The sequence below is a fragment of the Lepidochelys olivacea genome, assembly GCF_965140295.1.
Source record: "Lepidochelys olivacea isolate rLepOli2 genome assembly, chromosome: 10".
NCBI lineage: Eukaryota > Metazoa > Chordata > Testudines > Cheloniidae > Lepidochelys > Lepidochelys olivacea.
Genome location: NC_140420.1, coordinates 56,179,969 through 56,196,528, shown reverse-complemented (window position 1 = coordinate 56,196,528; position 16,560 = coordinate 56,179,969). Strand labels below are relative to the sequence as shown.

The following is a 16,560-nucleotide window of genomic DNA, read 5'->3' as shown; positions in this document are numbered from 1 at the left end:
GTTCTCATTCAATTTTACAAAGGTTTTTGTACTTCAGTCTGTTTTCAAAAGCAAGACACTTGGGCCTCGTTACCTGCTGTTTATGGACTTTGGTGGGGCAAAAGGATAGACCTACACTTAGAGTTTTGAAATTGGACTGATTAAATTTTAAAGAAACATGTTTTAACAGCATGCATGTGCTAATAATTGACTACCTAATGTTGATAATCAGATCTCAAATGTTCAAATATACTTAAAGATTAGATAACAAGGAGTAAGGGCAACCATAAAGGAAAATCGTGTGAAACAAGTTTGGACAACTAATCTCAGTGTTTGTCTACATGGGGAGTTTAAACCGGATTAAGTTGAGTTAATCAAGTGTGTAATGTCCGCTGACCTCATTGCAGACGCCTCATAAAACCCTGAAAACAACGGAGAGGTGGAAATTGTACTTCAGATCAGTGAGTGATAAAGAAATGGATCTTGCTGTGGCCAGGGACAGAGTTACCACAGCAAAAGACACTGTTGAGAAAGACGGGGATGCAGAGAAAACTCCTGGAGGCAATATAGAGCCAGAATGCTTTGATGCAGCACTTGCTGCTGCTGCCAGAGCAGCAGGCAAGGCAGTGCTCCAAACCAGGACCTAGCCTTGTTCTGTACTCCCTGGATAGCACAAGATACTGAGCTCAGCCCTTTTGAGCCATCTAATGCTCTGTATAGCTTCAAGCCTCACCACTCAACACGACCGATGTCAACCAGCCTTTGTAGCACCATGGAGAAATACCCCTTTCTATTTATAAATTCTAAGCCCTTGTCAGGGGAGGTGGGGGTGAAGCTGAAATAATAAGCACAGAGGTCTCCTCAATTGCCCCAATACAGTTTGGGAACCCATGCATACAAAGCCATCAATCTCCTGAGCATTATTAAGCTTTATAATCCAGTGAAACAGTACTTTATCCATGGCGTCGCACATCTGCATGACACTGGCTCCAACAGTCGATCTCCCTGCTCTGAATTGGTTGGTTATGGACTGGTTGGATTTGGGGTTGGCTAGTTTCTAGGTGGCATTGGTGACCCACTTCTTGACAGGTATGGGGCACCGCAAGTTGGCATGCTGCTCCTGCACTTTCGGAACTACTTCAGCACAAAAAGGTTGTCTTAGCCATTCTGAAATTCTCTTGCCACTGCTGGTCATCCCAGGTCTGCAGAACAAACCTTTTCCATCAGTTGATGCTGATTTTCTGAGTCCAGAGACAGTACTGTACGGTGCGAAGTTGTTCCAGGAACAGTCGCTGTAGTAGCATTTGCTGGATGTCACCATCTTCTTCCTCACTCTGCTTCTTCTGTTGATGCTTAAGCTCCTGCTGCTGCCACATCATCTCCTTCTTGGTGCAGAAGGCAAAGTCCAAAACCAAAGTCACCTGGCTACTAGAGCTGAAATACAGCACAAGCAGCCTCTCTGTGTTTACAGTTGCCAGCATAGACGTGAAGAGCATCGTTGGGACCATGCTGGCTGACGGCAATTCAAAAATGGCACTAGCCTGCCCAGAAAGGGAGCTTGGTGTGGAGATGATGGAGATACGAGATTTTTTTTTTTTTAAAAATTGGAATCTGCCTGGCTTCCCTTATGCATCCTGCAATGCACAGCCAGAAGAATTCCAGAATGCAGACTGCTAAATAGCAAAGCAAAGAACCATGGGATACCCTCTGAGAATGCCACGCAGTTTGTACATGGCAAGCCACAGTCATGTGTACACAATGCAAATTGAAAGAGGAGGCAGCCATCCTATATGCCTGCCATTAGTGTGACTTAGATATTGCATGTTAAGAAACACCTGTCAAATCAATCCGGTTTAACTCCCGATGTAGACACATCCTAAGAAGCTCCTCCATCTGTAATAATCTAAACATATGGCCCTTTGAAATCTCTGGTACTTCTAGGTCATCCATGATGGCTGACCTAGAAGTACTCGATAAAGTCTGTTCAGTTTATACTCTGCAGGTACTGCATATTTTTGTTAAATAGCAATATTTTTCACTTAATCTGAGAAATATACGCAAAAAGCTTCTTGAAGTTCATGCAGTTAAGTTATATTTAACTGGATAAACAACTCTTAAGATTAATTCGTTGTGAAAAACTGCATTATTTATGTGAAATGTATGTTTCACAATGCATGTATATGTTTTGCTACATTGTGTAGTAATTGAAAACCGTTCGTTATTGTATTGATGCCAGGTAAATAATGTAGACTTCACAAATATCATCAGAGAGGAAGCAGTGCTTTTTCTGCTTGATCTCCCTAAAGGAGAAGAGGTGACAATTTTGGCACAGAAGAAAAAGGACGGTAAGTAGTTTCCTCAAATATAAGGACAGAAAGTGCTTGGCCGGCTTTTTGAGACCAGATAGAGACGGTGTAGCTAACCTTTGATAACTGTTTGCCCTGGGGAGTGGCAACCCAAGAAGGTTGGTAATGTGAAGCCTTTCACTTTTAGGTCACTATTTCAAATGCAGTGGAGATTGTACAGTAGTGATAGATTAATTATCTGACAACAGTTCAGTAGCTAGTTTTGAAATGAGTCTGTGGTCTCAATCCTTTTCCACGTGAATGGGGTTGCACTGCTATAACTTTTTTTTTTTTTTTTAAACCACACAACCATAACTGAAAGAGTTATATCAGTACAAAAGTGTGTAGACTACGTCTAAATAATGGCTGTAAAACTGTGGCTAGACAATATGAGGAAACTCAATGTTTTAAGGTTCATCCGTTCTGTAATAAGTGATATCTGATTCCAGTGCTGTCCGTATGGCTTGATATGCAAAATTCACTAAATCAGCTCTGAACTCATAGGAAAAAAGACAAATAATATAAATACTGTGAATTCATGGAGGATATCAACTGTTTCTGAATGCATCACAGTAACGTGATATGGATTGTATGTGAATTCCACATACATTTCACATGCTGATATGTGGGGATTTAGTCTTACGGGTTTCCAAAATACCTCACAATTAAAATGGAGAACTAAGGATAGGCAAGATTTCTGCTCAGAATGTTTTTATATAACTGCTATGAGCATTAGGAATCCTTTAATGTACTTCAACTAACTTTTATTGCAGTTTATCGTCGCATTGTTGAGTCTGATGTAGGAGATTCTTTCTATATCAGAACTCATTTTGAATATGAAAAGGAATCTCCCTATGGGCTAAGTTTCAACAAAGGTGAAGTGTTCCGGGTGGTGGATACTTTGTACAACGGCAAGCTTGGGTCCTGGCTGGCTATTCGAATTGGCAAAAATCACAAAGAGGTGGAAAGAGGCATCATACCCAACAAAAACAGGTAGCATCTTGAAACTGTTTAGTACAATGATTGTGAAATCTGTGGCCCAAGTTTGTGCAAGTTCTTAGTCTGTTTAATGCTGTTTTAGTAAAATCTCCTGGTCACTCAGACATTTTATACCTTTCTTAACATTTTGGAAGAAAAATCAGTTGTAGAACCCCAAATAATTTGCAATTAGACTTATCCAGTTTGAGTACCCAAACTTACATTTGGGTTTGGTTTAGAACAGAGGTTCACAAACTGTGGCCCTTGGTCAGTCCATTGGCTAGTCACATGGAGTTGTCTCTCCCTGTTTCCAGGCAAGAGAAACACAAGGGTGGGGGAGTAAATCTTAGTGCAGACAAGGCCTTAAAGGTGTGATGTCAGATTGAATTAGGTAACTGAATTCAAATTAACACCTTCTAAAACTCTAGTCAAGACAAAGCAATTGTATTTCAGAGTGTGCTAATCTGGTGAAATTAAAGCCTAGTGGGGAGTCTGTCATCTTTTTTCCTAGTCTAGGTAGGGCCTAAAATTAATGAAGAGCAAAAGTAGACACACCATATATCTCGCCAAAAATTTACAAATACATAAATACTTTCTGAAAAGTACATACTACTTAAGTAATGGTTGTAGTTGCATCAGCCGTGTTAATTGATCACTCGTGGCAAGAGAAGGGGATTTTCAAAAGGCAATTACTTTGTTAAAATGTACTGAAAAATGTACTGGGGAACCTCTCATTTGGTGATCAGTGGTCCTTTAGCCTGTTATGTCATTATAATGTGTTCAGGCTTAAACTTTGTTAATCAAGTGTCATTTCAAAAGCTGATTTGTTTGTTGCTGGAGTTGGGGTTTTCTGTCAATTATTTTTTTTAACCCCTGGAATCTCTGCCCCACTTAGAGCTGAACAACTAGCTAGTGTACAGTACACACTTCCAAAGACAGCAGGGGGAGATCGTGCAGATTTCTGGAGGTTCCGAGGTCTACGCAGCTCAAAGAGAAATCTCCGAAAAAGCAGAGAAGATCTTTCTGCCCAACCTGTTCAGACCAAGTTTCCTGCATATGAAAGAGTTGTTCTTCGAGAAGGTAGCTTCCTGTTAAAGAGATTAAAATATTTGCTGATTCAGTTCAACATTTTAATCTTCATGACGGAAAAACTGCATCCTAAAATACATTTAAATCAATTTACTTTGATTTTTCTTATTCCAGCTGGCTTTCTCAGGCCTGTTACCATCTTTGGGCCAATTGCTGATGTTGCACGAGAGAAACTGGCAAGAGAAGAACCAGATATTTATCAAGTTGCAAGTAAGCGTCTCTCTTTGCTTATCAGATTAATATAAAATTATAATTATATAATCGCCTCTTTTGCTAGCCTTTGCTGCATTATTCCTGCAGCCATTAATGTTTTAAAGTCTCACTTTTATATTGTCAGCAGTTTACGGAAACACTCTGAAAGGCTTACATTTGGTTGTAGTTAACTAGTGATTGATACAGATATTTTAAAGATAAAGTAATACAAATTTGCTATAGGACTCTTCAGGAACATCATGTGCATTGAATGAATGCAAGCTCAATTTATTATTATTAATGCTATCATAGGACCCAATCCTGTAACATGCTGAGCTTCCTCAGGGCTCCCTCCCGCAGCCCCCTCTTTAATTCAGCACCTTGCAAAAAACATTCAGAAGCTCCTAGTAAATACCTAACAAATTTTGTAACTAAACTGGGGAACTAACAGTTTAATTCCTGCATTATTTTTAAGTAAAAAAATGTATCTTCAGCACTATATGAGAGATCTGAACCAGTATTTTGAGCTAGAGAAGGAGATGGTCCATTTTATATTAATGGGGGAGCATAGAAAGGGTTGTGTAATTGACCAATAGGTGGCTAAGAAATTATGACTTTAACTGTGTTCTCTTGAACAGAAAGTGAACCAAGAGATGCTGGTACTGACCAACGTAGTTCTGGCATTATTCGTCTTCATACAATAAAACAGATAATTGACAGAGTAAGTGGTAAAAGTATGCTTTGTTGTTAAATTTGTAGCTGATTCTGAAAACAAATGAGAGAGAACAGGAATGTTGAATTAATTGAATGACTAATCATGTGAATAAACCTAATAACCATAACGATAAATGCTGTGGTTTTTACATACAATAGCATAAACAACAAAGTATAAATCACATTTCACAAAAAGCAAAAAATTATGTACATAATTTATCTCCAGGCACTGTAGTAACTTATGTACTCTTTTTATATAAATTAAACCGTGACAGTAAGGTTGAATGAAACAATTTTCTCTGTATAGAAGCTTTTAAAAGTTGACGTAAAGAAAAATGCCATATCCTCTACCAAATCGAGCTCTTGACTGGAGCTGGACAGAATCTTTATCCAGAAATCCAGAAATGTCTAAACAATTTTTTTTGACATTATCAAAACATCAGTGTTTTGGGGGCTAGCGTCACAGGGGGATTTATCACCAATCACAGAGGAGGTTGTTTGTGATGCCCCTTTATGCCCAATAGCCCGGCGGTATCCTAGATTTAAATCCCTGTTCTGGAGCAGATACTTGAATCCAGGCCTCTTTTTTCCCAGGTGAGTGCCTAACCATTAAATTATTGGGTAGTTTGCAGGGGTGTCTTTCAGTCTCTCCTGTTGAAGCTGTTCTATTTGGTATAAAACACTTGAATATTTATTTGTCCAGAGAGAGAGAGAGTATGAGAGTGACTCTGTACCTCAGTGGTTAAGGTATTCACGGGGGACACCCAAGTTCCAGTCCCAGCTCCAATGACTCTTATCTCTTAGTGGCATGGCAGTTCAAAAATGTACCAATAACAAATTTTAAAGCTGTAATTTACTTACCTGAGCAGTAGGGGATGTTCTTCATGGTGTGCCCCATACACCCTTCATAGAAGATTTTCATTAGCAGTATCCATTTGGCCTACACATGCGCTGCTGATCTTCTTGTGCCCTATACCAAGACTACATCAAGCTGCATAGGCAAACAGGCCTCCGTTCCTTCTGAACTGCCTTGGCTTGAGACTCAGCTTAGCACGTCCTCATGGTACGTGCCTTGGCTACTTGCTGACTTTGGTCTAACTTAGTTCATTTTAGCTAGTAAGTTAGTTAGTTTGTAGTTAGTTAAACTCGTTATTTAGAAGATTGTTTGTTTTATTTCCTCGTGGGAGGTCCTCCCTGTGATGAGCATGCCCAATTCACTGGGGTTTAAATGTTGCTGCACGTGTAGATGCCATCATGGTGGGTGACAGACACTCTTAAAGTGCATTTGCTACCTAGGAGAGTCTCATGTCCTATAGAAATGTAACATCTGTTTAACCCTCAAATCCAGGGCTTGAAAGAACTGGGGAATCAAGCTGCAATTGTTAATGATGGAGTGCTCCTTTTGTCCTGCTTTGGTGCCTGGCCAGGAGAATCCCCTGGCACTTCAGTCTGTGGGGGGTATCTAGCACCTCATCAGCCTCGGTGCAACACTCTCCTGGAAAAGGGAAGGCCTCCCAGACCATCTCTAAAGATCTCAAGAAGAGGAGCTCTAGCTCCCCTGTTAAGGAGTCTACCTGAAAACCATCTGAGCTGGTCAACCGTCTGGGACTTCAACCTTTTGGCCCAGTACCACAAAGGAGAAGGGCTCCTCTGATACTAGTGAGGTGGGAAAATCCCGTACCTCTAAGAATAAGCCTGGCTTCAAGAAAGCCCCAGTACCATCTGGTGGAGATGGCCAGAGCAAACACAGCAAACGATACTGATCGTTGGACTTAACCCTTCTCCCAGTACCTGTCTCACGTTCTTCGGTGCTTCTGGAGAGCACTTGAAACTCTTGGTACTGTCCTGCAGGTATAAGCATGTCACTTGGTACCGCAACTCTGCTCTGTACTTCAAGACTTCAGGTAACCAAAGGATCCATCCCCTGTTTCTTTCTATCCAGCTATTGCCAAAATAGATTTCAGGATGTATTACTGCATGTTGCAGTGCTGTTAGCATTCCACCTCCTGAATTGTCATCTCATTCTACAAGGTCACAGGCTACATCTATGGCTTTACTTAAAAATGTCTCAGTATCTGAGATTTGCATGGTCCTCGGTACATACCTTTTCCGGGCACTAGGCTGTAGTTAATGCCTCTAGATCTGATGTGGCTGTTGGCAACGCAGTTCTTTCCTCAGTTATAGACTCAATTCCAAGGCTCCCTCCTCCTTATGAGGATACTGCTTGGGAGTCATCAGAAGTGGAGCATCTATAGGAACACTACTCAAAGAAAAAGAGGTTACTTGCCTTGTGCAGCAACTATGGTTCTTTGAGATGTGTGTCACCTATGGGTGCTCCACTACCCCCGCCCTCCTTCTCCTCTGCTTCAGAATTCTTTCTGACACTTAGCAGTGGAGAAGGAACTGAGGACAGTTTGTCTTGGTGCAGGACTTGAGAATATCAGCAGTGCATGCTTGGGCCAAACCGACATTGCTAATGAAAATCTCTGATCAAAGTCATGTGGGGTGCATGTTCACATGAAGTGAAGTGCCCATGTCGGAGTGGGGGGCTACAGTTATTACACAGGGTGAATAACCTCTTTTTTTCTTTGAGATGTGTAGTCCATATACATGGGATATGTATATATGAACTATGTATCTCGAAGAACATCCGTTACTGCACAGGTAAGTAATCTCCTTTTCTTCTTAGTGATTGTCCATATCGTATTCTACTGCTGGTAATTCCCAAACAGTCTGCCTCCACAGAGGCAGGAAGAAGTAGTTCACTCCCACAGGGACTGCAGCACAGTCCTGCCAAACAGAGCATCATCCCTGGTTGCTTGCACTCGTGAATAATGTTTCATGAATGTGTTCACAGAAGACCAAGTTGCCAGCCTGCAGATGTCTCTGAGGGGTATGCCTGCCAATGCCTGATGTAGCCTGTGCCCTGGTAGTCTGAACATGAACTGGTACACTGGGCTATCCAACTGGAATATTCTCTGTTTGAACACTGCTTGTCCCCTAACCCTGCTCTCATAAATCACCAAGAGATGGAGGTATTTTCTGAAGGGCCTAGTCCAAGTAGAACAGCAAGGCCTTTCTTGTATCCAGTTTATGCAGCCTCTGCTTGGCCTTCCCTGTGTGAGGCTTCAGGAAGAACTATGACAGCTTGACGATTTCATTCATGTGCAACTCTGGAAGACTTCTGCATACCCCCAGGGGTACCTGTATCCCTGGTTGAGAAACACTGCTCTAGGGAAGCTGGAGTGCTTGGGGCCAACATACTCTATAGGTTAACATTGTACAGTATGGGAGGCTATGGGGGCTGGTATCAATGGTCACTATGGGTTGGAGCCTTGGGTCACGTCCCATTTAAGGCTATGCTCCCTAGTCCCAGCATGGCTCACGCTAAGTGAGACCTATGGCACATCTGGGTCATCCTGACTGGTGCTTTCCGCAGTACTCAGGGAGTTTTTCGTCAGCTTTGATGTACCTTTGCTATCTGACAGCCATGTCATTTTCTGAGGCTTAGAGTCAGAGCTTAGGGAAGACATTCTGCACCTCTTCTGCTCAGTATCTGGCTGGACCTGACTCTCCCTCGGTACCAAGGCCACTTTGGGGAGAGCATCTCAGTTTGTTTTGATGGTGTGTCTGGTGCAAACCTTGAGGATCTCTACCCAAAGGTTTGGAGGTCAGGGACCCAGGAACAGAGTCTGGGTGTATGGACTGCTCCCAGCAAGAAGGCCCTCAAGCACTAGTCCCTTAAATGCTGGGTCTGCTTCAAAAAGGACCTGCAGATCTCTCACCAGTCCAGAAGTGCCGCTTGCGTGGCTGTTGAGATGTATGATAGTCTCGCAGGAGGGGCAGTGCTTTAAGCTCAGGGACTTGTGCTTCACCACATGGAATCACAGGCAGTACTGGTCCACTCTGCCGTTTATACTTTGCTCACACACATGAGGAAGCAAAGGGTGCATGTGCCACCCCTCCAGATACTGCTAACTAAAAAGTTCTCCAATGCATGTGGAGTAGACTTGTGATAACCACCGTGGAATATAATGCAGACGATCACTTGAAAAACTTATTTCCCCTCCCTGCCATTAAACTCCTGAGGTCCCTTCCAATCATGATATTCTGTGATTCTAATCTGGACATGCTTCTAGGCTTTGTTTCAGGAAGTCTCTACTGTTCCATTACTGCTGTTCTAAGCTGCCTATTCTCTTCGACTTTCTTCACATGAAGAAGGGTGGGACTGTGGGACTTGCAGCTGGTCTGTGGTGCTCATATGCTTTTTTTTTTTTTAAGCAAGTGAGAGATTACTTAATTGAAGAAACTGATGCCAGACTCCCTCATTTATGTTCCTGGAGATGTCTCACACTAGCTCACCCCATGTGACTTCCATCCCTTCCCTCTTCTTTCATCTTATTTTAAGAACGAAATTGTTTTATTGCCCCCTCCGGTGAAAAAATGTTAGCCACTGAAGGGACATCACAAGCTGGAAACACTATATGCTATTGCACTAATTGCATGTTCCTGAGATTGGCTCTGTGGCAGGGGAAAGCTGGTCAAGTCCCATGTGCAGGGCAGGAATTTCTTGGAAGGAGAGTTGAAGAGAAATGAAAATTAGCTCTGCTTAGGAATCTGGACCTGGCCTTTATTCCTAGTAACCACAGACTTTGTTCGTGGTGCAGTGCCGTTTTATGGCTCACCCTTTACCTGGGAAAACTGGCTGATTTATGTGGGTTAAATATATTATATGAAATAACAATTCATGTTTAGGCATACCAATTTTAAGTAGCACTGATATTGATGAGACTGATTGCATGGGCAGTCTAGCTGTATTGGGAATTCCCATATATTTTCCCATTTTCCGAATGGAAAAAGTTAATGAGTTAGTTATTTATCAGTATGTAAATACTATGGTGAATTCTGTAGGGTAAATAGAAAAATCTGTAGAAGACATTAAAAATGCATTAACATCTTTAGAGAGCTTGAAAGCTTTACTTTCTTGCATATGTACTATTCTCTGCAGGACAAACATGCTTTATTAGATGTCACTCCAAATGCTGTGGATCGTCTGAATTATGCACAATGGTATCCCATTGTGGTGTTCCTGAACCCTGATTCCAAGCAGGGTGTAAAAACCATGAGAATGAGACTGTGTCCAGAATCACGGAAAAGTGCCAGAAAATTGTATGAAAGAGCTCACAAGCTACGGAAAAATAATCATCATCTCTTCACAAGTAAGTAAACAGCAGGAAATGTTTATGAATCAAGCCCAACTTAAATTGGGGCGGGGTAATATATCCAACAGAGGTTTGAACAGCATCTCTTGTATAGCGTGAATATGATTTTTAGATTTGCATTGCTAGGTAACTGAATACCAATAGTACCCATTGCATCGAAAAGCCCCTCAAATTTTAATAAAAAGTTGGTTAGTGGTTTTCACAAGTTTCAAAGCTCTGTCAGTACTGGTGTATTCTGTGTGGTTCTTTTCTTCTCTTCTTGTATTTCTGCTTCCTTCCCGCTGCTTTTCTTAAAGGGGAGGTAGCAGACAAAGATCCCTTCATGACTTATGGTACATTTTGGCCCCTTCCCAAACTCTTTTTCCCTTTCTTGGGTATTCTATCCTGCTCTCACTGTGACTAATTCCCACTGTATCCATGACTGGCCTTCCTTCTTGCTCTCTGGTCCTAATTCACTTTCAGACTTATCTGTTGCCCCATAGTAGCAAAGAGTGGTATTAACAGTTGGGGGATCTGTGGTGGTTTAACACATGGTTCCGCTTTGAAAGCGACTGTAAAAATGCTGCAGTTTTCTATATTTGATTCCTGAATCAAATATGATCAATTTTGCTAATTAAAAAAAAGTTTATTAATTGCCAGCCCTGTAAGCAAAATCAGTCTCAATCAAGCTAGATTCTTTCTTCCTTGTATGTCATCACCAGTAATATGAGTTTTGCAGACAAGATTACATCTGCTGTATTTGTATAGTCTCAGATAGGTGGAATTTAGTAAAGATCTGTCCTGCTGAAGCACAGGTAGGAATCTAAGCCACCTCACTTTCTCTTAGCTGTGTTAGCTTGGCAAGGCCAACAGGAGTAAAAATCAGCAGAAACTTACTGTGAAATCTAAAGGAAGCAGATAGGACTCTGAACACAAGAGGAAAGTATTTTAAGGAAGAAGGTGCCACATTAATAGTTTTTTTTAGAGTAAAATTGTGTTTGAACTCAGCTCTCATTGTTACCGGTGATAAAATGCCTCATACTACTTTATATAAAAGGGAGACATAAATAAATGTGTGTATACAAAGTGCTCCAAGAGTTATTTAAACTCACAATTCACATTGCATTTGGTGGTAGTCCAGAACTTTCTCCAAATGAAAAATAAATGTTATATAAGAAGTCATATTAATCCCATTTTATTTTTAGCTACCATCAACTTGAATTCAATGAATGATGGCTGGTATGGAGCGCTAAAGGAAGCAATTCAGCAGCAACAGAACCAGTTGGTGTGGGTTTCAGAAGGAAAGGTAAGAAATGTCACTTTCCCTTTGTTTGAGCAGAAATTATAAAACCATGACCGCTTTTATACAATACAGTAGTGAGCAGTCTTTCTTTCCCTTTTTCATGATCATATCAAGATTGTTGTAAAGTAACTGTGGGGCGGGGTGGATCTTTGAAGCTTAAAAACAATCCTGGTGATATTGCTGCTCTTAGTGGTCACCACTGTATTTTTACATCTCTCTCTCTTCCGTTCCTCTCAGTTGTGCTTTCAAGACAACTGGGTTTTCTCCTGGAATGAATTTTTTTTTTTTTTTTTCAAGTTCTGCCTATCACTTCCAGGTCTAAAGGAATCAACTGACTCAGTTGACAACTGTGTACTACTCTACACTGATTTCTACCACGATAAAAATAGAGACTTAACTAAGCTTTTTGTCCTTGTGACCGAGGTTATTTGCCCACGGAAATCACTTACAAAAAGGTGTGGTGGATTATCTGTCATTTGAAATCTGTCAGGATTAGTGGCTTTGTAAAAGATACACACTAGCTCAACCAGAAATTATGGGCTAAATGCAAGACTTAATGGGAGAAATTCTACGGGCTATGTTTATAAAGGAGGTCAGATTAGAGCTTGATGGTTCCTTGTGGCCTTAACATACAGCACAGGCAATTGCATTCTAAGGTTCACTGCCCTCGCTAAAATACCCCAACCCTGTTGTTTAGTAGGAGAAGATAGTTCAGTTATCATTGGTCATTTTTCTGTCAAGAAGAGTGCCAACATCAGATAGGCACTGAAGAACTGAGTAGAAATGATTGACTCATTTTGGGTAGGCCACTAAACAGCTGTCAAGTGGAATTACTCTTAATCTCTGATGTGCCTAAAATTCAAACTAGTAATCTGGATGTGGTGGTGGTGATACTCCAGTTAGACACCTGTGCCTGGCCTGTGCCAGCTGACTCAGACTCATGGGGATTGGACTAAGGGGCTAACTGTGGTGTAGACATTCCTTGGGTGGAACTCCAGGCTCTGGGACCCAGTGTGATGAGAGGGTCCCAGAACTCAGACTGTAGCCTGAACAGTTACACAGCCCTTAGTCTGAGCCCCATGAACCCGAGTGAGCTGGCACATGCCAGCCACATGTGTCTAATTGCAGTGAAGACATACCCTCAGAGAATGCTTCTAACCAGGCATATGAGATGTAGGTGGGGGCAATGGGAGCACAGCAAATCCAGCTGCATGCAATGGCTAATGCCACTTATCCCACAGCACCATTGCTGGAGGGGGCAGACAGAGGAAGAGCATCTCTGATCCCCCTATATGCTGCCCCTTTCCCTGCCCCATTCTGGTTGATCCCATGGGACTGGGAAGTGACTGTGTGTAGCAGCTGGACATCCAGCAGATACTGAAATAGAAGAGCAATGGAGATAGGAAAACTACAGACTCGTACTCTCAGAGCATTTTATATGATATCCTCCAACAATAATGGCTTGATTTTACAGAGGTGTTCAGAGTTGTTGAGCACCTACAGCTCCTATTGAATTGTTCAGCACATATGAAAATCAGACCCTTAATCACTTTAAAGAACCTGGATTTTTAACTTCCCATCGCAAATTGGAAGCAGATACATACAGTATGTTGAATTTACATGTATTTTTAGTTCTCTGCAAGAAAATAACCTCCCCAGTTTCCCATGAAAGGTGAAGGGCATCCTTTGAAAATGATTAAAGATCTTAATTTAATTTTGTTTGACACAGGCAGATGGTGCTACAAGTGATGACCTTGACTTACACGATGATCGCCTTTCCTACCTGTCAGCTCCAGGTAGTGAATATTCCATGTACAGCACAGATAGTAGACACACTTCAGACTATGACGACACAGATACAGAAGGGGGTGCCTACACTGATCAAGAACTTGATGAAACTCTCAATGATGAAGTTGGGACTCCTCCTGAATCTGCTATTACACGGTCCTCTGAACCTGTAAGAGAGGATTCCTCTGGAATGCATCATGAAAGTCAAACATATTCTCCTTATGCACCGCAAGCTCAGACCCAGCCAAATCATAGAATAGACTCTCCAGGATTTAAAACAGCTGCCTCTCAACCGGTAAGCAACAACTTTACATTTTGATAGGCGGTATTCTCCTTAGCGTGTAAGCTCTCTGGAGCAGGGACTTTTGTGTACAGTCCTTAGCAATATTGTGAGTGTGCACCAGAAGCTGCCAATAATAATGCCACAATGGATTAGAGAATTGGGGGGGGGGTTCATATAAAGAGGCTGTGATTTATTTTGATGTGAAAATATCTGACGTTCCAGTCTATCTGACGTTCCAGTCTATTTTATATAGTTAGATATCTGCTTCATTTTGTGAAAAGTGATATAATGAATTTCTAAAACTGCTGAAAAGTGCTAGTGCCTGATACTTTCTATCAGTGCTCTTTAAACAACTATACATGTAGTAGATGTTTGATCGAAACATTCCAGTCTATATTAAAAATGATACTAAAGTCATAGCATTATAGAAGAGCACTATATTTAAAATATTTTAAACACTTCACAGAAAGCAGAAGCCTCACCTGCAGGCCCTTACCTTTCCCCGTCGCCTGAAACAAACCCTGCAACCTCATCACCTTCTGCTGTTAATCCTAATGTAAACTTAACTAATGTCAGAATGGAGGAGCCCACCTCAGCTCCTTACAACTCTTTTCAACTACAAGCTGGCCCCTTAAGAACACCAAGCACTGAGGGAGTTCACATAATGCTAAGAGATCAAGAGCCATCATCCTTATCACCGCATATAGATCCAGCAAAGGTACCTGTGCTGCCTCATTGCACTAATTTGCTGCTATACATCAAGCTAGCACATGACTGGGGTTTTTTGCTCCTTATTGGAGGATTCCTTTTGATTTTTCTGAGGGTTCATGAACTATACAACAGCGCATCTAAATTGCTAAGAATCATCCTATTTTTTGTTTGCATGGCTTCAAATTGTACATCCTGTTTTTTCTAGAAAACAAGAAATTTTAAATGAAAGTTGCTTTGTCTGATTGGTTTTATTTTTGTTTGCATATTTGATTTAAATTGTCAACATTCTATGCTGTTCATTAATGAGCCTTTGTCAAAAACCTGTGCTGTCCTCAAAATGATGCTAAACTTGTCTCATGCCTTATGGTTTCCAGTATACTAAATGGAAACAGATAATTATAAAATGAGTAGATCAGGGTATGAATACGAATATGGGAATTTAATTTTAATGTTTGGAAAAATTCATTCTTAAAAAAATAAAGACTGCTTTTCCCTGTAATTTAAATAAACCCCTAAACTAGTTTTATCTACTTCTGCTTCCAGTGTAGCACTTTAAATAAATGTAGGCACAATCACTTTTTTCATGTTACACATGAGACGTTCTCTTTCTACAGGTATACAAAAAGGATCCATACATTAGCGAGGAGGCACCAAGACAGAACTATGTCTTGAAACAACCAGCAGTTAATCATCCAGTACAGAGACAGGAGAGAGAGACAAATGTGATCTATGAATCCCAGGTTCAGTATGCAGAGAAACAACCCAGCAGAGAGTATGAGCCATCAACATATAGGTATGATTCTACGAACTATGTAGATCAGTTTTCCCATGGTTATGACCCTCGTCTACATTATGATGGCCATATACCTCCCTATGAGGACCACTGGGCATATTATGATGAAAAACAGCCCTACCAGCCGAGACCACCTTATGATAACCAACCTCCTAGGGACTATAACCCCAGACAAAATGCAGACGAGAGCACAGAACGCAGCTACTACCCTGCACAACCTCGCTTTGAAGAACCACCTCCAATGGTTTATGACAGCAGGCCTCGCTATGAACCTGCACCTAAAAACTTCGGTCTACCACAGCTGAGATATGAAGAGCAGCCCGTTGCTGGGTATGATATTCATAGTAGGTATAAACCAGAAGCTGAGACATACCCTTCAGCAATATCTAAGTCTCCTGAACCTAAGCAGTACTTCGATCCACATGTGAGGGGCTATGAACAAGGCCCTCCACAAGGATTTAATGCTAAAGCAGGACAGTATGAGCCTTCTCATAGCACTGCAGGTGTGCCTCCTACTCCACCCCCTGCTTCATCACAAACTAAACCGGAAGTACTGCCTTCCAACAGTAAACCACTGCCTACATCACCAACTCTAACAGAGGAAGAAGAAGATCCAGCCATGAAACCACAATCAGTGCTAACTAGAGTTAAGATGTTTGAAAACAAAAGATCAGCGTCGGTGGAAAAAATCAAGGATCCTAATGATACACCAGCTGTCAAGGTAAATAATTTATACGTATAAATAAGCTTCCACTTCCTGTTGTTAAACTGATGGTATACTGAAATTAGGTAGCAAAGGAGGTTGTACCAGAATCAGTAAAGTCTTTCTATATATAAAGAGAGGGAGTTCTTTCTTAGCTACCTAACTTCAGTATACTGTATGTTTAAAAACAGGAAGTGGAACGTTTTATTTAGGGGAATTTGCTATCCTAAATGCACCCTTTCTTCAGATTTTGATACTTTGAATCACGTGGTTTTCTTTTAAAAGAATACCATGGAGACATTCTAAATATAGGAATGTCATGACATAAATCTACATGTGTTTGATTTTTTTACAGCCTCCAGAACTAGCACCTAAACCTACTATTGCCACAGTGAGTGGTTCCAAACCAACCTCTCAAAATCAGTATGAACATGACAAAACAATTTACAGGTAAATGTACCATTTCTCATTAACACACAAA

General features: G+C 41.2%; 1 protein-coding gene across 9 annotated transcripts in view; it reads left to right on the top strand.

Annotated features, from left to right (window-relative positions):
- The window catches only part of TJP1 (tight junction protein 1), a gene marked incomplete at its 5' end in the record, with an annotated part of 307,681 nt that overhangs the window by 258,539 nt on the left and 32,582 nt on the right, over positions 1 to 16,560 (top strand). For 7 of the 9 annotated variants that reach the window (XM_084642446.1, XM_084642444.1, XM_084642443.1 and 4 more), the window contains 11 exons: positions 2,216 to 2,324; positions 3,098 to 3,317; positions 4,198 to 4,382; positions 4,506 to 4,601; positions 5,222 to 5,304; positions 10,306 to 10,516; positions 11,704 to 11,804; positions 13,531 to 13,884; positions 14,339 to 14,590; positions 15,198 to 16,097; positions 16,435 to 16,529. In XM_084642446.1, coding sequence (XP_084498572.1) covers positions 2,216 to 2,324; positions 3,098 to 3,317; positions 4,198 to 4,382; positions 4,506 to 4,601; positions 5,222 to 5,304; positions 10,306 to 10,516; positions 11,704 to 11,804; positions 13,531 to 13,884; positions 14,339 to 14,590; positions 15,198 to 16,097; positions 16,435 to 16,529 — 2,606 coding nt within the window. The remainder of the gene's footprint in view (positions 1 to 2,215; positions 2,325 to 3,097; positions 3,318 to 4,197; positions 4,383 to 4,505; positions 4,602 to 5,221; positions 5,305 to 10,305; positions 10,517 to 11,703; positions 11,805 to 13,530; positions 13,885 to 14,338; positions 14,591 to 15,197; positions 16,098 to 16,434; positions 16,530 to 16,560) is intronic. The other 2 variants (XM_084642451.1, XM_084642450.1) reach the window with 1 other exon arrangement.